This window comes from Ceratocystis lukuohia (genome assembly GCF_044167205.1).
Source record: "Ceratocystis lukuohia strain C4212 chromosome Unknown Supercontig3_pilon, whole genome shotgun sequence".
NCBI lineage: Eukaryota > Fungi > Ascomycota > Sordariomycetes > Microascales > Ceratocystidaceae > Ceratocystis > Ceratocystis lukuohia.
In genome coordinates this window covers 2,422,176-2,443,880 of record NW_027263522.1, presented here as the reverse complement: position 1 = coordinate 2,443,880, position 21,705 = coordinate 2,422,176, and the positions used below count along the sequence as shown (strand labels likewise).

Sequence of the window (21,705 nt, the reverse complement as noted above, 5' to 3'; positions counted from 1 at the left end):
GACGGGGCTGGAGAGGAAAAAGGACTAGGATACAAAAAGAGGGAGGGGCCTTTAACTGTAGGGGAAGCATCACAATCAATTGATCAGATAGATATTGATGTGCAGGGAAGAGTTGAATCCTCGAGAGGTGGTCGCAGACGGTCACAAGGAGCAAAGGTTTGGCAGTGCAGTGTCTGCAGCAAGACCAGACATAATGCAAGGACCTGTTAGGAGGCTATCGAGGTCAATAGATAACAGTAGATATTAGGAGGACGTACTGAATGTCCTGTGAAGAAGAGAAAGAAGGGAGAATGAGTGATTATTGATGTTGTCTATGTCTATCTAAGTCTAGTCCCAGGGACAGATCTCAGCCGGTTTATATATTGTTGCGTGGCGTGGTATATATGTCAAGTGGCGTCCCATACGTGCCCCACTTATCCGAACCTATTGTGGCTGATCACGTGACATGGTTGACACCACAATACATAAGGAATAGTTCCAGGACGTAGCATAGACTTAACTCCTTTAATAAACCAACTGATTCAACATTTAAGATCTATCCTACATATATCCATTGCTACCATGTTCTGGGTCCAGCGCTTGGGCCTTGGATGAAGACCCTTGATGTCTTGATGCTAACCCTAACGTAAGGGTGAACTGGATCAGGGTCAACAACTTGGTAACCGTGACTTAGGTTACTGACACGCCTTTATGAACCTGAAAATCAGTGAGGCCGAGAAGTCAAGTGAACTCTGCATGCTTCACTTTATCTAGGGCTTTAGTCAAGCCGTCGGCCGCCATGTCTTGAGTGCTGACGTGTACTGGTTTGATCCATCCTTGTTGGACTTCATCGTGAACAAAATGATAGGCGGCGTCGATGTGTAACGATCGCTTCGTGATCTCGGGGCGGTTCATGTTTGCTATGGCGTTCGTGCTGTCGCAGTGTAGAACCAGAGGCTGCTGTAGATTCGCGATTTCGCGAGCGGGTAGCTCGTCTAGGAGATTGCGGAGGAAACGAGCCTGTTTGGTGGCTAAGGTAGCCGCGATGTATTCAGCATCGGCCGTGGATCCTGCTTGGATAGTTTGTTTGACTGTTCTCCAAGAGACCGGGGAGCCCGCAAGTTTGAACAGGTAGCCGGAAGTGCTTTTGCGATCGAGATGGTCACCGAAAGCCACGTCAGTGTAGGCCTCTAATCCTTGGTTGGCACTCTCAGAATAGCAAATGCCTCTAAGGTTCGTCGCACGTAGGTATCTCATGATTCCTTTCACCGCTTCCATGTGGCTTTCTGTAGGCTGGTTGCTGTACCGGGCCAGAAAGCTTGTTGCAAATGTGATATCGGGCCTGGTCATGCATGATAACCACTGGAGAGATCCGATAATTTGCTGGTAACGTTGAGTGTCGGGATCGTCGAGGGGAGTGCCGACGGAAGTCGAGATTGTCGAGAACACTTGTGAAGTCATGGGGACTGATCGAGCCTTCGAGGTCGGTGTCAGCATATCGAATCTTGAGAGTAAGTCATGGATGTACTTCGTCTGCCTTAGTGAGGTTTCACCAGGTTTCGAAGTTATTTGGATTCCCAAGTATGTCGAGACTTGTTCTAAACCCTTCATGGGGTAGACTCTATGGATTCGATCGTAGATTTCCTGGAGACGTTCAGTTGTCGGGCCGAGGAACAACATGTCGTCGACATGGACGAGAATGATGCATCCTGACGAGATGAAAGCGCAAGGGTCCGAGTTGAGAGAGAAGAAGCCGAGTGACAGAAGAAGGTTCTCAAGAGATTCGAACCATCTTCGCGGAGCATGCCGAAGGCCGTACAGCGCCCTTTGGAGCTTAGCTACAAGCTCATCTCCATCCTTTGTTTGTTTTCGATATCCGTCGAGAAGACGGACATATATGTTCTCACTAGGATCGAGTTTGCCGTGTAGGAAAGCTGTTGTGACATCAGCTTGCCGAATTTTCCATTTGTGAATGGTTGCAATAGCAAGGATCGTTCTGAGTGTGTCGGCACTTGTAACTGCAGAGAAGGTCTCAAATTCGGATGCTAATTGGAAGTTGCCACAAACTACCCATCGTGCTTTAAAGCGGAGCGGTTGGCCGGGCGTATCTTTCGTTCGGAGTACCCATCGCGAAGGCAGGGCTGACGCCCCCGGAGGGAGAATCCTGTAGCTAAATGTAGGAATCTTAAGGTGGACGTTCATTTCTTGATCACAAGCTTCTTGCCAGAGGGTCGAGTTATCTGTTTTCATGGCCTGGCGATAGGTGTTTGGATCAGAGGAGATGGTCGATAGTGCAAAGGCAAAGTTCGACATGTCCATCGGATCGGGGAGAGGACTTTCCGGCGTGTCGGAGATTAGCTGCTGTTCGAGGCGCCATTGGTCCTGTTCGGCGAGCCTCTGACTTCGGCGAAGGACCACTCCGTGTGTCTCATCACTGTAGTGTTCGATTCTTTCAGGAAGGACAGCAGGGCAGGGAGGCGATGGTGGCTCTTCGATGGTGACATCTACTTGAGTCGCTCTGGACGCCCTTTCGATTGCAAGCAGTTGCTCGGCAGCCCGTGCGTCGATAAACCGAGCTGTTTCTCCCGCCTGATCCACAGATGTCTGTGCTTCCGCAGCAGCCCTGTTTGCTTGCTCGTTTGCAATTATCGAGATTTCAGTAGCGTTGGACGCTGTTAGAGCTGCGTTGGCAGCTGCCTGTGCGGCGTGTGCTGCAGCTTCAGCGGCTTGTCTTGACTGGTGAGCTAGGTTCCGTTGCTCTCGAATTGCTTGAACAGAGATGCCGGCAGCGATCTGTGCAGCTGTTCTGCGAATCCTTGGATGCCGATTGACGGTGTGGCTTCTTATAGGATGAGTAGGCTGGCTTTTATGGATTATGTTCACATCGTTTAGGATAGAGTTAAAGTTTTTTGGTGTTTCCGTTACTCCGAGAGGATCCACAGGTGGAGTAGGAGCTGAAGGAGTCAGCGCAAGAGGCGCAAATGGAATTAGTGGTGGTAAAGGGGTTTGCGCGAGAGGCGCTGATGGAGTTGGTGGTGAAGGAGTCTGCGCAAGACGCTCCGATGTAATTGGTGGTGAGTTACGTGGTCTGGGTAAGGAACCAGAGGGTATGAGTGATGAACTCAAGGTGCCCCCTTGACCTAGCTGTGTCGTATGTGGAGAAATACGGTTAGAGACGCTTGGCCGTATGTTTTCGTCGAATCTGACTGATCGTGAGGAAATGACCTTGTTCTCCCCAGGCAAGTAGATCCAGTAGGTCGTGTCCCCTTGGTATCCTACAAAGATACCATTCTTGATACGCGGAGCCATTTTCTGAGACTTAACCCTTTGCTCTTCTGGAATGTACACGTAGGCAGCGGCCCCGAAGGCTACAAGATGTCCAACCGAGGGCTGTATTCCAAAAACAGCTTCGTATGGAGAGATCATGTTGTCATTGGCTTTGCATGGCAGTCGGTTCGTTACGTATGTCGCCACAGAGTAGGCGAATGGCCAGAAAGAGTGTGGCAGGTTGGAGTCGTGGATCATGGCCCTGGCCCTTTCCGTGATTATTCCGTTCCATCGCTCAGCCAAACCGTTGGAGCTAGGGGAGTAGGGCGGTGTTATCCGCACTTCTGTCCCTTGCTGTTCCAGGGTTTTCAAGAGAGACTTGAATTCCGTGCCCCCGTCGACGTGAAAGGCTCGGATGCGGCCATCAAAACGTGTTTTTATCAGATTAAGAAGATGTTCGGCAACACTGTCTGTTTGCTTGGTAACAAGGAATTTTGTCCACACGTGTCGCGTTGCATCGTCGATGATCAGGAGGACGTAGCGGTACCCTTCTGACGACGCTGGAGTGATGGGTCCGATGAGGTCCGCATGGATCCGGTCGCCCAGCTTCTGTGTGCGGGTCTCAGGAGCTGTGCCGTAGGTCTGTTTGGCCGGATTTGCCGTCCAGCACGGGGTGCACTTGTCTCCTGATTTTACATCGGCGTCCGAAATGTCCAGTCCCTTGGCTCGAGACACTGCCTTCTGAATGTAAGCCGGAGAAATGTGTCCCAGACGGCGGTGCCAGAGACTCAGTTTTGTCGGAGCGGTGTTTGATCTCTCTATCGGCTGAGGTCTGTTTTGCGCAGTGGTGGCGAGTGCTGATGGTTCTGGCTGAACTTCAGCAAAACCCAGAATGTGGTAAACGCCTCCAAGTGGGCGCACAATGGCAAGTTCCTCTTCGGAGTGTGGGCCCTTCAGTGCAGGAACCCGTTGATCAAAGTGTACTCCTCCATTCTGCCACAGTTGTGATGTGGAGATTAGATTTTTGCTGAGCCCTTGAACGTGCCGGACGTCTTCCAGTGTCAGCAGGACTTTTGTTCCTGTGGACGTTCTGGTGTTGATCGTAATGCTGCCTACACCTAGTGTATACAGCATTCCTCCTGATCCTTCGATGAGTATACGTTCAATTGGTTTGAAGTTGGCGAGGAGGCTCCTGTTTCCTGTCATGTGGAAGGAGGCACAGGAGTCGACAAACCAAAGGTCGGGATGAACGGGATCCCCTTCAATTGAAGATAGGACGGAGGTGAACAGAGCAGTTCCAGATGATCGTCCGATTGTCACAGCTTTGGAGGGTTCGGTTGCTTTCTTGTTGTCGGGGTGCTCTCGGCATTCTTCATCGTCATGAACACCCTTGGGGTGACGAGGGCAGTTGCCTTTCTTCTTCTTTTTATTTTTGTCATCTTGGTTGACGGTGGCCATTGCAACTGGAGTGGTGTTGCGGGTTTCGACAGCATAGGTTGGTCTTCCCAGGTTTCCATTGATGTGCCGTACCATGTCACTAGGGGTCATCCATTCTTCAGGTTTCTTCTCAAAGAAGAGGCTTCGGACCTTGTTGAGCCATTCTGGGTTTCTCTTTCCGATTTTGTTACCCAGTAGTGCAATGATGACCTTTGTATCAGTGGGTGCCTTTAGGTAAGTGAAGAGCCCAAAAATATTGGTGAGTCTTCTTGCGAACTCAATGGGTGGAATGGAGTCGGCAGATGACCAAAGTATGTCAAAGTCTTCGGCAGCGTTGAGAAGTTCATCGCTACCATGTTCTGGGTCGAGCGCTTGGGCCTTGGATGTCTTGATGCTAACCCTAACGTAAGGGTGAACTGGATCAGGGTCAACAACTTGGTAACCGTGACTTAGGTTATTGACAATAGAGAATAGTATAGTGATTAATTTTAGTTAATCAGATAGATTATGTTGTTTGTATTGCAAATTTAATTCAGAGGGTTGATAAACAGTCGTCGCTCACTTATCACATACGTTACATTACATAATGACCAAGTCAGCACATTTATAATGTCTGGTGAGTATGGACAACATTTATAACCTCAAAGCATCTCCACATTCAGGACAGGCAGAAGTTTCCTTAGGTACCACGTTAAAAGTTGTTCACGTTAGATTTCCAAGTGAACTCTCTTCATAGGTCTACCTTCTGGCGAAGCATCTCCGCCTTTGTTCGTTTGCACAGTCGCATCTTCACATTCAACAAGTGGAGAGTCGGGAGAACGCTGCATGATGTGGGATCGATGGAAACCAATTACCATAGTGCGCCCAGACTTGACATCATGTGTGACATTCGGCGCCCAGATATTGTCATGAACGACTCCAAGCGTCAGAAGTTTAGATTCGAGATTGCTAATAACATCATGGTCCATCTGTATGACCGGTTCACCCGCATATGATAGCAAGAGCATTTGCCTAATAGGCCAGAACCCAACATTCAGTCTCTGTTGCATTGGCACATGACCGAGGCAGACCGGAACAATGTCTCCTTGTACAGGTCTCAGCCGATCATATACCTTTAGCTCGTGCTGAATGAATGGCAAGGCAAAGTTCACCACCCCCTTACCAACAAATGTATAGCCATAGGGATGAGCTGTGAGCTTGACAAGGATGCCAAAGAGACCGGACTTAGTGTGTTGGACTTCACAGTCAGAGTCCAGATTGGTGTTGAGCTGGGCCTTGACAATAGCAACAAGCTGGGACAATGAGATTGGGTGTTTTTCCTGGATGGAGGTAGAAGTAGTTTTGATGGCAGGATCTTTGCAGTGGAGATCGACATTTGGGCATGATTGATCAAGATAGTCTCCATTGACCAGACCCAAGAGACACTGTTGCGAGCAGTACTCAAGTCGAGGGGGACGATGTGTGCCAGAATTGTGGCACAGGTCTACATATGCTCTGTGCTTTTTGAATGGATCATGCTCGTGTTGGCCTGATGACCTTTCATCGGGTGGCGAAATGTGCGGATCTGGGTTTCGTAGCGAAGACGAATCAGAGTCTGCGTTTCCATGCCCTTTAACACAACCAGGAGATAGATCAGATGGTGGCTTTTCAGACCCATAGTATCTAGAAAGGCTGCTCTGTATACTTGCAATTTGTTGTAGTGAAATATTTTCATGATTAAAAGCCAGTTGAATCATTGTCATCATGATTGCGTACGGTGTGTTCTTGATACCATTCTCTAGTGCTGAAGATATTTGACTGTGAGGAACACATGAAGTTTCTTCAACAGTGCGAGATGGGATGTTACTAACGTCTTCTTGATGTATGCAGAGACGAAAATAAAGCTCTGATGGCTCTTTGTAGTTGATGTGGAGCAAAACTGTGGCTTGAATAGTTGAGATATAGCCATACGAAATCCCTAGTGTAACCATAGCATGGTATGTCTGTACTAAAGCCTCTGCGACTAGTTTAGAGCCAGCCGGGTGATCTTGGCTTTTCTTTTCCTCAGTGTCGCTAGACGTCGATGTACTTGCCGCAGGATTGCTTGATTCGATAAATATGCTACTACCTGAATCAACAATATTCTCAAATGCAGACCGTAGTAATTCTGGTGTAAAAACATGTGCAGGCTTGTGATTGACGACAAGAAGGGTTTTCATGTTTGGCGATTGATTTGTCATTCTTACACTCGTAGCACTCGGCTTGATGTTGCGCTCGGGTGACTGCGCTTTGATTGACCACGCTTCGTCAGCATCGGGAGGTGAGTTAGCAGCATGCTTTGCTGGTTTATCATCAAGCGAGGGAAAGACAGATACAACAGTCATCGGATCTGGAAGATCAGCCCCAATTCTCGAAAAATCCAGCCATCCGTCTCCTGGAGCCTCACCATCCGAGACCTTCATATCGCACTCCCACAACTGACTGGAAACGTTTTTGATAAATGCTTTGTTTGGGCAGAATTGAATTCCCTCCCCTTCTTCCGACACAATCCTACGCCAGGCATTAGCGATTTTGCTGACAGGTAGTTCAATAATCAAGGAGTTGAACATCGAAGGTTGACTACCACCAAATCTGACTTCAGCCATCCCTTGCATGGCAACAGGTGATAAAAGTCCTGGAAGTATTAGCCTATTATCAAAGGCTTTAGAAAGATTGGTAAATTCTTGCTGGTGGAGCTCTGGGAAACCATCCCATGGCAGAAGCTTTCTAGGACAGTTGCGACCAGGGATAAATGTAGGGCCTGTGGAAGTATTTGGTTCTCCTTCTGGACGCATTCTGAAAGATTGAAAGCCATGTGCGTAGAAGTAGTAAATGTATTCGTGAAGGGACGCATCAGCCATCATATCTCTGTGTTCCGCCATTTGGTTGTCTATTGCAGCGGCGCGTTGTTTTTCAGCATCGGCACACGTCTTTTCAGCACTGACACGCATCTTTTCAGCATCGGCACGCGTCTTTTCAGCATCGGCACGCCTCTTTTCGGCATCGGCACGCCTTATTTCGGCATCAGCACGCCTCTTTTCAGCATCGGCACGCCTCTTTTCGGCATCGGCACGCATCTTTTCAGCATCGGCACGCGTCTTTTCAGCATCGGCACGCCTCTTTTCGGCATCGGCACGCTCCTTTTCGGCATCAGCACGTGTCTTTTCGGCATCAGCACGTTTCTTTTCAGCATCTGTTACTCTATCCACCAGACATTCAGGTTAGATTGCATTCCATCTATTTCCATGTTCTCAAATCTCACACACTGTTCAATAGCTGCAATTGCAGCCTTCACTGCTTCTATATCAGTGAAATCCAAATTTTCCATTATGTAGAGTTGATTATTTCGTCTTTAGAGCCAAGGTGGCACTGGATCATTGAGAAGGAGATGTAACTATTATGTGTGAAAATTCGGCTTCCGTCGGCAGCATTTCCTCGGCTCTGCTGCAAACATGTGATCGCAAGGATGGGTCTGAGCGCAAATCACCCATGTCACATCTTTCCCTCGTGACTACTCTTCATACGTCACAATCGTATACTCCAACTACTAATCGTGAACTAATGGTTGGAGATTCAGTCACAAGGACAGGTATGGTTAGGAGAAGGGGTTCACTTCCAGATACTTAAGTAGCTCGTACCATCACTCGTTAGCAGATAGAACAGACAGACAATAAAGGATCAACTTTACACACGCTCCCGCACCTAAGTCTTCACTAAAGACTCAGACTACTCGCTAAGTTGGTTCTCACATTATGGAAACAAAACAACAGGATTCAAAAACAACCAAGTTTTATATCTCCCAAAAAGTCACTATAACAGGGCGCTAACTCTAGGCATCCATCCTGCAGCCTAAATATTGATTTCTTTTGCCACAGAGATTGTGGCTGTAGTAAGGGACGGACCGGGTGGCGTAGAGATTGTCACAGACACGTGATATAATGACCCTAAATCTCTGTATATAAACCCTTTCTTTGTTGAGTAATGCCACTAGTATATAGAACTCACTAACTCCCCCTCTTGCAAAAATGACAAAATAACGTGCTTCATAAGTAAGCAATACTGACAAGCAGGCGATGCACTTTTATCAACGTTCCGAATTAAACTCACAACAGAAACACTATAATCTATATCATCAATTAAAATTAATCACTATACTATTCTCTATTGACCTCGATGGCCTCCTGACAGGTCCTTGCATTATGTCTGGTCTTGCTGCAAACACTACACTGCCAAACCTTTGCTCCTTGTGACTGTCCGCGACCACCTCTCGAGGATTCAACTCTTCCTTGCACATCAATATCTATCTGATCAATTGATTGTGATGCTTCCCCTACAGTTAAAGGCCCCTCCCTCTTTTTGTATCCTAGTCCTTCTTCCTCTCCAGCCCCGTCCTACTCTCTTCTTCTCTTGTTCAAGTTGTCGAACCCTTTCCTGTAGTAAGACCATCTCGTGCATAATAACAGTTATTGCCTTCTCAAAATGCTTCACGGCTTCAATGGAGTCGGTAGCTGCACATCAAGCTTCGCGATGACATTTTCTGGGTCAAAGGGAGCACGCCCAGTTCCTCTAAAACCTCCCTTGATATTGCTTTCTCTAATAGAAGCTTGGCGGGCGGCGTGGAAGACAGGAAAGAGCTCGGTCTTGGAAGTGTGGGTTATAGAGCATCTAATCAAATGCTCTATTTGTTGACTGTATGCCTTTTCCAGCGGCCTAAAGCACCCTACTTCAAGAGGCTGAAGTAAACGAGAGACATGAATAGGCATACAGAGCGTGATAATCTTGTTCTCCTTGCAATATTCCTTGAATTAGATGGAGTATTGACTTTCGTGACCATCAACGATCAAGAAGCGATAGCGACTGTTCGTTCGCTTAGCTGTAGCCCAATGAAAGTGCTTTAGCCACTCAAGACCCGGCTTGTTATTATTCCATCCATCTTCACTCAATGCAATAACCCAATCGCTGGGGAGGTCGCATTCCTTGGTACCAATCGGCAAGGTGATATCTGCTTGCACTCATGATAAACGGCTGGATCGACTGACCGGCCGCATTGACACCCTCGATCACAGTAATTCATTGACGGTTTACACGCTGTCCACGTCTTTCAGCATGTGTAACAACCATGAATGAAGTGATGCTGCCCATTGCAAAGCTGATATCATCGGATGTGTACAAATCCGCATCTTGGATACTGTATCTAGCCTTCATGCTCTGAACAAGTGTAAACCATGCGTTTATTCTGCCAGGATGTCCACAAAGGGCTATTATGCACGATTAAAAAGCGTCTGGAGGCCTGGTTGTCATTTATGAAGTTCGAAGCCCAAAGCTTTCCAATGTGTTTTGAATCGCGTTCAGCCATAAGGACATTCGCCATATCTTCCACATCAATAAGCCGGGGCAGGAATCTTCGCAAATCCATATCAAGGATGTATTCAAGAAGAGTCTTCTCTGCTAGCTCTCTCAACTTCATTGAACTGGGGCGGATATACTTTCGAGCGCATCGGCCGTTCATTCTGTAAACGAAAGCGGTCCTTGGAACATTACAAAGATTTGCTACTGCCCTAGTGCTTATTTTAGGGTCTCGTTTTGTAGCTTGAATAGTTAGCAATAGCCTTGATTCAATTGAAGATGATCCCATTTGCTTTGGCGGAGTAATGTGTTGTAGAATTGCTTGTAACGTACATCACGAGTGACTGCCCAAAACAAGTAAGCGTCCAGTTTTCTCCTAACCACCATTTCCTGTCTTTCAAGTGAATTTTCTGCACCACATATAATTCCATTATCAATTCATGGGGCAAATATCAATCTTGCCCTTCAAGCCCTTAAGAAAGACCCTAAATTAAGTCTCTATCGCGCTTCAGAGATCTACAAGGTCTCTCATCACACTCTACGACGCCGATGCAATGGCATCCCTTCACGACGTGATGCCATTCCTGGCTCACGAAGACTATCCGATATAGAGGAGCAGATTATCTTTCACTTCATTTTAGACCTGGATTCATGAGGATTCCCCTTATGGCTGTGTAGTATTGAATAAATGGCCAATCGACTTGCTCGCCGACTGCGACGAGTTACTCGTTGGCAAGGACTGGACTTCTAACTTTGTCAAGCGACAGCCAGACCTCAAGATGCGGTTTAATCGTAGATACGACCATAAGAGGGCTAAATGCGAAGATCGAGTCATTCGCAGTTGGTTCACACTTATGAAGAACACAATCCCAAAGCATGATATCAGCCTAGCTGATATCTACAGCTTTGATGAGACTGGCTTTATGATGGGCGTCATTGCAACTGGAATGGTTGTCACAGCCGTGAAAAGACACGGAAAGGCAAAATGAGTGCAACCTGAAAACCGAGAATGTGCTACAGTCATCCGGGCGAATTATGCTGAAGGCTGGGCAGTCGCGCCATTCATCGTGGTTGCGGGCCAATATCACCTCGCCAGCTGGTATCGAGAAAGCAACCTCCCAAACGATTGGGCTATTGAGACAACTCACGATGGCTGGACTGATAATTAGACAGGTCTTGAGTGGCTAAGGCACTTTGGCCGACATACTAAGGGCTGCTCAACTGGTCACTATCGTCTTGTGATCCTCGATGGATATGAAAGTCACTGCTAAGTTGATTTTGAGAAATATTGAGAAGACAACCACATTATTACACTTTGTATGCTGCCTCATTCGTCTCACCTACTTTAGCCTCTTGATTATGGATGCTTTCGACCACTTAAAAAGGCATATGGCTGAGAAATTGAGCACCTGAGCAGGTGTTTGATAACCCATGTTTCCAAGACTGAGTTCTTTTCAGCTTTTCATGTCACCCATGAAGCCGCCATTACAAGAACTAAAGTAGAGTGAGGTTTTCTAGAGGCTGGAATTGTTCCCATGAATGCAGAAAATGCCATATCAAAGCTTGATGTTCAGCTACAGACTCCAACACCAGCTGCAGAGGAGGCCAGCCTCCCTGACCCTTGGGTCTCAAAGACCCCAAGGACAGTGCTTGAGGCCAGCTCACAATCTGAATACCTCGAAAGACGAAAGACAAGTGAGGCGGCATCAGAGTAGCCCCCCATCGTCAATTCTCGAGGCACTCAAGTAGTTTTCAAAGGAAACAAGGGCATTGATGCATTAGAATGCCTTACTGAAGTCTGAGAACTAGATACTTTGACAGGCAAATGTGACTGTTAGTAAGCTGTGTAGAGCAAAAAGGAACTGGCTACAGAATGGAGGAAAAGTCACTGTAGGTGAGGGAAGGGATGGAATGGAACAGAAAGACTTTGATGTGCAGATTATGGTGGAATTATCCAGACGTGGTGATTAGGGAAGATCGGGGCCAGCGAGGGAAAGGCGGTGTGGAACATGTAGTAAGGCTGGTCATAACTCAAGAATATGTCAGATTATTTTCGAGATATCTAGCGAAGATAATTGCAATTAGTTTTGATTGATAAGATGCTTTATTGTCTTTTTTAGAAAAGAAACATTAAGGTAGGTGGAGGGGGTCATGGTATGTATGTACAGGCGTACATGACGCCCCACTCACTCCATTTCTTTTTATAGTATCATTAGTGGATTCCTGCGGGGTTGAACCAAAGATTCTATTGGTCCCCCATGGATATAGTACAGGGAAGGAGCGACTTACAAAACGAATAACATACATGTAACCCGAGCGCCGCAGTCAACAGAGCGCCGTATTTTTCCCTTCAACACCTAACTTTTCATGTGATCAATTGATTCTCAACAACTCAAGATGTCAGCTACTACTATTGAAGCCAGAACCCTTCTTGCCCTTCAGGCCCTTCAAAATAACCCAAATCTAAGTATCCGACGCGCCGCAAGGACCTATAAAATTGATGAGCGTCAACTACATCGCCGCCAGCAAGGCATCCAATCTCAAAGCGATACCTTCAATAAAACGCGTCGACAATCTGATCTAGAGGAACAGAGCCCTGAGAACTTTATTCTCGACCTAGATTCGTGAGGATTTCCCACCCCCGGCTTCATGGTGTTAAAGAAATGGTTGATCAATTGCTTGCCGACCGCCGATGCGTTAGAGTTAGGTCCACGGAGTTTGTACAAGGGGAATCCCTGGCAATTCAAGTTGCCAGCAAAATTGGATGCTCGAGGATTTGAAGGAGGTTACAGGATCCAATGTGTGGATTAAGGGGAAAGAAAATACCTAGTCAAGGACTGTATGCTTCATAACAATGCAGTCCATGCGGGAGCACCCGGCGGAATAGTGGGCCGATTCAACGCAGAGCCTCAGGTTCACCAAACCAAACCAAAGATGTAGCGGCTAAGGGTCAGGATTCTCCCAAGGTGGGGTCTTCCCTGTTGTCCACTGAGTAGTCCCACGCTAGGCGGACGGCCATTTGGTTGGTTGATAAGAGTTAGCTTTGACAGCCCTACGGCCCAGATGACTTTGCGGAAAAAAAAAAAGCGCAGGGGATTTTCCTGGGGCATCGAAGCTTCCAGCCCGCTCAGGAGCAGACGTAGAATGGGACCAAAAACCTAGAGTCCTGTGGGATGAGGCTCATTGGTAATGATTGCCACTGATGAAGGAATAGAGAAAAGAAAAATAAGATGAGTCTTAAAAATGAGTTGGTCTGCCAAACTGAAAAAGGGTCTGGCTGGTTTAAAGGGGGCCCCAAAGAAGAATATGACAGAAGAGAAGTTTGGGAGGAGCCTGGGGAGGGGGATAGAAGAGAGTCTTAGGAGTCTTAAAGGAAGGGGATCTGAGAAAAAAGGGGGAGTTTGAGAGAAGAGTCTGAGAGAATGAGGCAAGTAGAAGAAAGAGAGTCTGAGAGAACGAAGGAAGTATAAGAAAGAGAGTCTGAAAAAATGAGAGGCAAGTAGAAGAATGAGAGTCTGAAAGAACGAAGTATAAGAAAGAGAGAGTCTGAGAGAGAATATTAATCTTAGAGAGACAGAGTCTCAGGTAGAGAGAAATAGAAATGAATGGTAAGTGAGATGACCTCGCACAAGATCAGCAGGAATTCAACGTGGTAAAATCCGTCCCTTTTAAGCTACTAAAGGCGGGGGTAGATGAGAGCGAGTGGGGGGTGAGGCGGGTTAACAAAGCCGAGTGGGGCTGTCTCACGCTGTTCAATGGGCTTTCGGGGTTCCATAGACTGTCATTGGTCTATCAAGACCCACTGTCTATTGGGTCCACTTAAATGTTGGTTGAGAGGTGGGTCCACTCAGATGTGAAATAACCTTGCTTCCCATTGGTCCACTTTAGGTTTGGCTCAAATTAGTCTTGTCGCCCCATTACAGGGTGTCTATCACATCAAAGAAGTACACATCATCTCTCTGGCATCAAAACCTTGCTTCCCTGTCCACGTCCTTATCACATCACAGGCAGCCTCATTTTAACAGGCACTAAATATCAATACAATATAATTACTTCCACATGCAGTATGACATGGTTCGGAATCAGCCATTCAGCCATTCAGCTATTCATCAATTTCGTAAGTATGCACACATGCAGATACCATCGCGTCTCGGCTTCTCTCCTCGGCTTCTTCTCTTGGCCCAACATTATAATGAGTTTACCTATCTAGGGTATGCTCCTTTTTACCGCCCCCGACTTTTTAAGTCAGGATGGTGCCAATCAGTCCACATAAGCCCAAAGCCATTAGGCTCAGCCAAGGGATAGCATCCTCCCAGGCCTGGCGGCACAAAGAACTGCTCCAAAGCCCGAAGTAAAAGCACATTGATATGGCACCGGTATTAGCACTCAAAGACTGTGCACAAAAGTCTGCATTATGGATCCCCTTCGAGCATTACATCGACATGGCGTGTGTCAATGTCAAGACAGCGAATAGTTTCAAGCTCAGGTTCAAGACAACGTACAAGACAGTAACCTCGCTGTCGCGTGGCTGACAGAAGGCTCCTTGTTTCCTAGCCATGAGGGGCTGGTTTCCGAAGACTCTGTACATTACATCGGGCAGCCTGTGAGCTTGGGCCACCTATGCACAACACAGGAGTACCTTCGGCCTTACTCGTGTATGTATAACACTGCACGTAGCCGCATTCAGAAAATTGTGCAGATGTATGCGGCCAAAAAGCAGCAAAAGTACCCCCAAAAACGATGGCGAGAAGTGGATTGCTTGAGTTGTACTGCAAATGTAATCTTTGGAGTGACTGAAGCGAACCTAGTCAAAGCTAGGTTGCTTTTATGCGAGCCTATTTGGTGCGTTGAGATGTTGGGATAGTTTCAAAGAAGCCATTCCGACGAAGCGAGTTCACGCCGTTATCTGCTGCAAGATTTACGAAAATGCTGACACTTGTTGGGGATTGGTAGCCGCCTTTGACAGAAAGAGCGCTCCAACATGCCTGCCAAGAACCAACTATTGCCCCTCGTGACCTTTATTGGCTGCTGGAGCCATCCGTGGCGTTTGCTTGCGAGGCCGATAAATAGAAGTAAAAAGCATGCAACGATCATGTGAATTGTAGAACTTGGCTGTAGGAGCAAGCTGGGAAAAACAAGGCGACTTGGGTTGTAGTGTGTGCTGGCTTTGGGCGTATAATCATTCGAATACAATCCCCTCACAGCATATCACAGACGTGGCTGTCTAGCTCATGAGCCATTGGTCCACACAAAAATAGTTACTTTTGCTGGCCTCGTCTGAGCAGCTGGGCTGGCCACCTAACAGTTTCATCTCGCTAAGCTTAGCCTTTCTTTGCGCGTGGACTACAGAACGATACACTTCAGGAACTTGAGACTTTCGCTGAGGCTTCGGGAAAAGTCAATGGCTGGCGAAATTTGGACTCCAAGGTTACAACAATGGTTGTGGCAAATTGGCGTGGGCAGGCAAGCCGAATGAATGCACGAACTACAGTAAGACCTTGCTGCAGCGTCAAAGAAACCCGGTTGCCAGCCGCAATCTCTTGGAGATGATGCTAAGAATACAGAGCCAGCTGAGCTTCATGGTCTTGCGGGCTGTATGGAACGTTCTAGTAAACTAGCACTAGTACAAGAATGTGTCTCAGCATCAACCAACGCAAACTGTAATGTGTGGAATTGTTGGAGATCCCGAGCTCAATGTTATCACTTGTGAAAGTTGTGGGCATTTAGATACACCAGTCAACAAGTATGGGCGGAATCAACAAGAGGCTAGCTAAACCACACGATGAAGTGGTCGTAGGAAACGTCTCCGCAGACCTGTTAGTATGGCAAGGCTTCTTCAGAAGAAGGTGTATTAATAACGATAAAGTTGAGCCATAGCCTTCCCCTTTCTCTGGTAAGCAATTGATACTCATCATGAAGCCGTAGATGGTAACTTGTACTATGCAAAATGTATTGCTCTTCACAAAGCGAGATTGTTTAGTTTGGTACAACTAACTCAATGCTGGTAAGCATTGCATGATAGATCATGAATACTCACATAGTGAATGTTGTAGGTCGCACTGAATTTCAGACTGTATGGGTGTACATGGAGTTCATTTCATGCCTGGTGAAATTAATGGTCGAAGCCATAGCTTGAAGACAAAAATGGGCATATCATAAGGCAAGCAATGGTAGGTAATGGATACTCACAAATAAGATCGTTCTCAATCTACGGCATTTGAGCACCGAAAGGGCTTGAAATAGCCTGAGCTGCAACAGTATTATTTTCCTATGAAAAACAAAGTCTCTGACAACACCGGAGCCCTAAGATACGTTGCCATTCATGTGAGATGTGCCCATTTTTAGAGCTAGAGAGAGCAATATCAATGAGAAGGGTTATCTTGACGAGGTTATCACAAAAAGGCTTCAGCAAACCCAGCAAAATATCATCAGCATTGCTTTTAAGTTGTTCACATCTGATCTCCCGCACTTGACCGTCTCGAATCACCATTGGTCTGTATTACGTAGCCAAATATCGTCATTTGTGCCAAACATGAGTGTTTGCTGGTTTATAGGCCCCAAAATATGTATCATTGCACCAGTTCACGATCCGCCCTGGTAGCTGGAAACCGATTAGTGAGTGTGCCTTGACAAAGACATAAATTACTTTGCTAATAACTGAACTCAAGGCTACTTGCGGTATCATCGTCGCCCTGAACTTACCGGAGCCTTTACTATGACTGGTTTAACTGCTCATGTGATATGATTGGCTGGGTTTAAAGCTACCGTACAATGATATCAAAATAAAAGTCGATACGAGGTTTCAATAATGCACTAAATAACGGAGTCGCAAGACCGATAACAAGGGACAGAACCTGGTGCGTGAAATTGAAAAGAAAATGTCCATGTCCCGCTCTACCCTACATGAAAAAACGAAAAGCTCGCTTCACTCACCCTCAATCTCACGCTGTAAACCCTTAGCCAAGCCAATATCTTGCTCGCTCGTTCCAACGCATCTTGACAGAAATCTGTATTGACGTGTGTGACCCTTTCTTTTTGGGCGCTGGGTTCTGTTTTGGTTCTGTTTTGCCTTCGGTTTCTTCCTGCTCCTAACTTCCGAATCCTGCATCTCTTGACTCTCCTGTGCTTCCCTTAACTGCCGACGGCATGCTTCTAGAGAATACGGCAGTATTAAAGCTCGTTCAAAGTCGATTACCATGACATTGTTCAAATCATCCACCAAGAAGTTTGCACTCCGCACGTCAGTATGCACAACTTCAAGAACATGAAGCGCCAAGACCGCATCAACGACTTGCTGACCAATGGAAAGTCGAGTTTCCTTGTCTAGCTCTTGGCCTTGCTCCTGTGTCCTTTCTTTCAACAACGATCTAAGCTCCCTTCCTCCATATGAAAGAAGAACTAGGTAAACAAGGTCAATGCCAAAGTCTATGAAGACCCTCGTATGAAGACATCGCAGGTCCACAGACCCTAGATAAACAGGAATAAGCTGTCCCTGAATCGGCTTCAACACTCGGTATGCATCCTCCTCACGTCTCAGCTTATAAATCATCCACTCAACTGTCCCCTTTGCTACAAAGGTGTAGCCATACTCAATAAGCGTCAGACGGAACAGCGCACCAGAGGATCCCACAATACCCAAGGGCGTAACGCCTTGAACAACAGTATGGCTGAGCTGTGTGTGTAAGAGAGAAAGCCAGGTAGTATGATCTACTGGGTGCAAGCGTTCAAGTTTCTTTTCACCGCCATGCCTATCTTGCGACTTGATGCCTTCGTTGCCTGTTGGCCCTATGTCGCCGGGATGTCGCCAATGGAGGTGATGGTGGTAGTTAGGGCAGTGGGGGTCCATCTCAGCCCCATTAACAAGTCCAGAGAGGCACTTACTAGTGCAATATAGAGGTATAGCTGCTTTGTTTAGCCTGACCTGTCCGTCTTGGCCCTGGCTTTGACTATTGCTCTCATTTTGTGCAGTTCCTCCAGTAGCAGAAGTCACATCACTATGAGCCATTTGCCAAGCACCGGGAACTGGAGTGCTTTCGTGCGTACAATCGCCATCACTAGAACCATGTTTATTGGGTGGTGGGCTATCGCCTCGCCATGTGGAGGAGCTTTGGGAGCTGCAGTCAGAGTTTGTTGTTGTATAAGGAATGGTGGAGGTGGTGCCGGCGTTGGGCCCCGTTGTGGAACTTGCGATATCGGAATCACGGCCAATTAGCTGCAGTGAGTTATGCTTATCATTAGGACCGCGTGGTCTAGAGTGCATACTGCCCCGACTTTTCTCATTGTTCAAAGAATCCGTTGCGTCGGAATTAGCGCCCCAAGTAGGAAGTGCATCCATAACCCTATTGCGCGTGTCGAGGTCATGGATTGGTGCATTAAGTGCGATTAAGGAAAACGCAAGAACTTGTGCAATAGCACTCAAGAAGGTACCATCGCCATTCTCACGTACCTCACTTTCGGGGTCAGCCACGTGATAGTAGACAACTTTGGGATTTGCCCAATCAATCTTCAAAAATATATAAGCTTCGCCAGTCGTCAACAGACCATACTCAAGCCCGCCACAGATCATACAGTTATATGTTTCCACAACCGCGGCAGCCACGTGATGGGTAGATTGATGGACAAAGAGCTCGGTGTCATCTGTGGGTGTATCATTCTTGTTTATAACCTCCCGAGCAAGATCCATAGGGCGCATGGCAGCTCTGATACGGTCCATGGTAAAGATTGCCGGTGACTTGCACTTGACAATATAGGCAAGTCTTTCCACTTCGGCATTTGCCCCGGTATTTGTTTTGGCTAGACAAACCCTGCTAGGCTGTAGCCTCGAAATGTCAAGCATAGACGAAGTTTCCTGCGCAAACCTCTCCTCCTCAAACAAGTCAATGAATTCATTGTTGGTGCTTGAGCGGAAAAACGGGCTGCTTGTATCGGCGAGAACTCGCCGGGCTTCAGGAATACTCTGTAGTTGCTCCGCTATTGTGGTCAAAGGGTTTTCGAGGTGTATTGTCTGAAAAGATCCTAAGCTAGATTCAGAATCTATGACCATACAGGAGGTGTTACTAACTACAGCCTCTATGTCTGATTGGGAAAGAAAGACTCTTGTGCCTCGAGGGATAGCGTCTCCGACCTTCTTCAACATTTCAAGTTTCATGGCTGGAAATTCTAGCCATTGATTGAGGCATTCGGGGCGAAGTCGACCCTCTGGTTTGGTGGCGCTGTAGGTGGTACAGGGAATGGTTAACATCCTTTTGTTCATAGAAAACTTATGGCAAAATGCCAAGCATTCGTAGAATTCCATGGGCCGAGTGATTGCCTCTGCTTTGTCGGCCCGTTGTTTCTCAATGCGGGCCTGTTCTTTCTGGGTTTGGAGGGCCTGTCGAAGCTGGCGGATCTCCTCCTCTGGAGATATAGAACCTCCATTGTTTGCCATAATATGCGACGTCAAGGATGGTGTGTTGAACTAGGAGCTTTTGTTTTAGAAATGTTGTCTGGTTCATAGCCAACCTAAAACTCCTTGTCAGCTTCAAAAATGAACGCAGACACTGGGCAATAACTTGAGGAAGACAGTATAGTTGAAATTGATACTTTGATCGAGGATGAATATTCGGGGCTTACTGATATTTGTTGTGGATTATCCGTCTGTTCGAAGGTCTGGGAGAGGGGACTTGATAAAATTGGTCTTTGATGCTTTTAAGATACCAAGTTATTTTAACTATCCCTTATTCTTATATTCATATTCACCTCCTCTTTCCTCTGATAAGTCAGGCCCTAATCAGTTTACCCGAAGGCTATCCGGAAGGATGGCGAAAGTTCTCTCAACTACAGTCTCAAGCATCCAGTCACGCGCACCTATCTCGACCACCAGTCCTTAACGGTTCCAGCGCTATCTGCTTAGTAACATCTGTTCCATCCATTGCTTACCTCTTTCCCCCCTCTTTTCCGTAGTCTAGACCTTTTTGCCCCCATCCTGGGTAGCAAGATGTTGCGAAAACCAAGGCTATTCGAAGGAAGACGTTATTTAGGACTCCAGTCATGACGCGTTATACTCGTTTCCCACAGTTAAATACGTACCATCTACCCTACGCCATTTCCAGAACAGCTCATCCGCTATGCACGGGTTCACTTGGGAGCATACGGGCAAGAGCACGTCTTACAATATAATGTTGTGCTGAATCGAAATAACACACAGGGTTGTGTGTTCAGGGTCAGATGACAGTCTGACACTAACCCTATTCTGAGATAGACTTACGAAGCGTCAGCTTCGGAACTCTGTCGCGGAGTTTTCTTCCTTTGGCATCAAGAATCAGAATAATCGAAATATACATATGATTGCTGTACATACGCATCAACCGTGAGTGATTATAGCGTTCTGTTTACTGTGGTCAATAGCTGCAGGGTTACAACTGCCGTATCATAGACGCAGGCGTAACACCCACAAGGGAGTATAATATGCCTAAATTAGTAACGTATGTGCATAGCAAGTCGCAAAGTATAGGAAGTCGGAAAGAAATCGGCACCCTCTGGACAGGATTCTATATAAAGTTGAAAAGAAAAAAAACATGAATCAATTGAAATTAACTACTATTCTGTTCTCTAGACCTTTCAACAGCAGTTTGACATGTTCTTGAGTTATGGCCACCTGTACCACATCTTCCACATCGCCTTTCCCTCGCTGCTGCCGAGCTTCCCGAACCCCCAACTCTCGATAATTCCGCCCTCACCTGTGCATCAACATCTTCCTGGTTAATATTATCCTTTCCCTCACCTACAGCCATCTTCCCCTCATGATGTAATCGGGTTCTTTCGGCTCTGCGCCGCTTGCTGAGGATCTCATTTGCCTGTCCAAGGTCCTTGTGAGTGCCTCAAAGATAGATGCAGGCGAGCTGCTCTTATGCCTGTTGATTCATCTTTAGAGGCATTCAAACTGAGAGCTAGCTTCAATTGCTGTCTTTGGGGTCCTAGGAATCCAAGGGTCAGGGAGGCCGGCCTCCTTCTCGATCGGTGTTGGAATTCGTAGCTGCACATCAAGCTTTGATATCACACTTTCTCCATTCAATGAACCAAGTTCAGCCCCTTTAAAACCCCCCTGATATTACTTTGTGTCATAGCTGTTTAGTGAGCAGCATAAAAGACTAGGAAGAAATCAGTCTTGGAAACGTGGATTATTGAGCACCTGATTAGATGCTCAATTTCTCGACCATAGGCCTTTTTAAGTAGCCCAAAGCACCGAACATCAAGAGGCTGAAGTAGGTGTGAATGAGCTGGCATACAGGGTGTGCTTATTTGGTTGTCTTCACAATATTGCTCACAATCGACTAAATAGTGGCTTTCATGCCCATCGAGGATTAGAAGGCGATAGTGACCAGTTGATTGGCCCTTGGTATGTCGGTCAAAGTGCCTTGGCCACTCGAGACCTGTCTCATCATCAGACCAGCCATTATGGGTTGTCGCAGTAGCCCAATCGTCCGGGAGGTTGCTTTCTCGATAGAAGCTGGCGAGGTGATATTGGCCTGCAACCACGATGAACGGCGCGATTGCCCAGCCTTCAGTATTGATCGCCTGGATGACGTTAACCCATTCTCGGTTTCCTGGCTGAACTGATTTCGCCTTTCCATGTCTTTCCACGCCTGTGACAACCATTCCACTTGCAAGAACGCCCAT

The 21,705-nt window shown here is 46.9% G+C and overlaps 3 protein-coding genes across 3 annotated transcripts; all 3 read right to left on the bottom strand.

Moving 5' to 3' along the window:
* Positions 1 to 720: 720 nt before the first annotated feature.
* HOO65_030615 (Retrovirus-related Pol polyprotein from transposon TNT 1-94) lies at positions 721 to 8,029 on the bottom strand (the record flags this gene model as incomplete). Its single annotated transcript, XM_071001754.1, has 4 exons — positions 721 to 5,099; positions 5,426 to 6,345; positions 6,439 to 7,902; positions 7,968 to 8,029. 4 exons carry the CDS (start codon positions 8,027 to 8,029, stop codon positions 721 to 723), a joined length of 6,825 nt encoding a protein of 2,274 aa, XP_070860294.1.
* Positions 8,030 to 16,972: 8,943 nt separating this feature from the next.
* On the bottom strand, positions 16,973 to 19,474 carry HOO65_030614 (Protein kinase-like domain protein; the record flags this gene model as incomplete). The annotated part of the gene is made up of 2 exons (XM_071001919.1): positions 16,973 to 19,051; positions 19,109 to 19,474. The coding sequence occupies 2 exons, from the start codon at positions 19,472 to 19,474 to the stop codon at positions 16,973 to 16,975; spliced, it is 2,445 nt and encodes an 814-aa protein (XP_070860293.1).
* Positions 19,475 to 21,156: 1,682 nt separating this feature from the next.
* Positions 21,157 to 21,705, bottom strand: HOO65_030613 (uncharacterized protein; the record flags this gene model as incomplete). Its single annotated transcript, XM_071002415.1, has 2 exons — positions 21,157 to 21,176; positions 21,354 to 21,705. 2 exons carry the CDS (start codon positions 21,703 to 21,705, stop codon positions 21,157 to 21,159), a joined length of 372 nt encoding a protein of 123 aa, XP_070860292.1.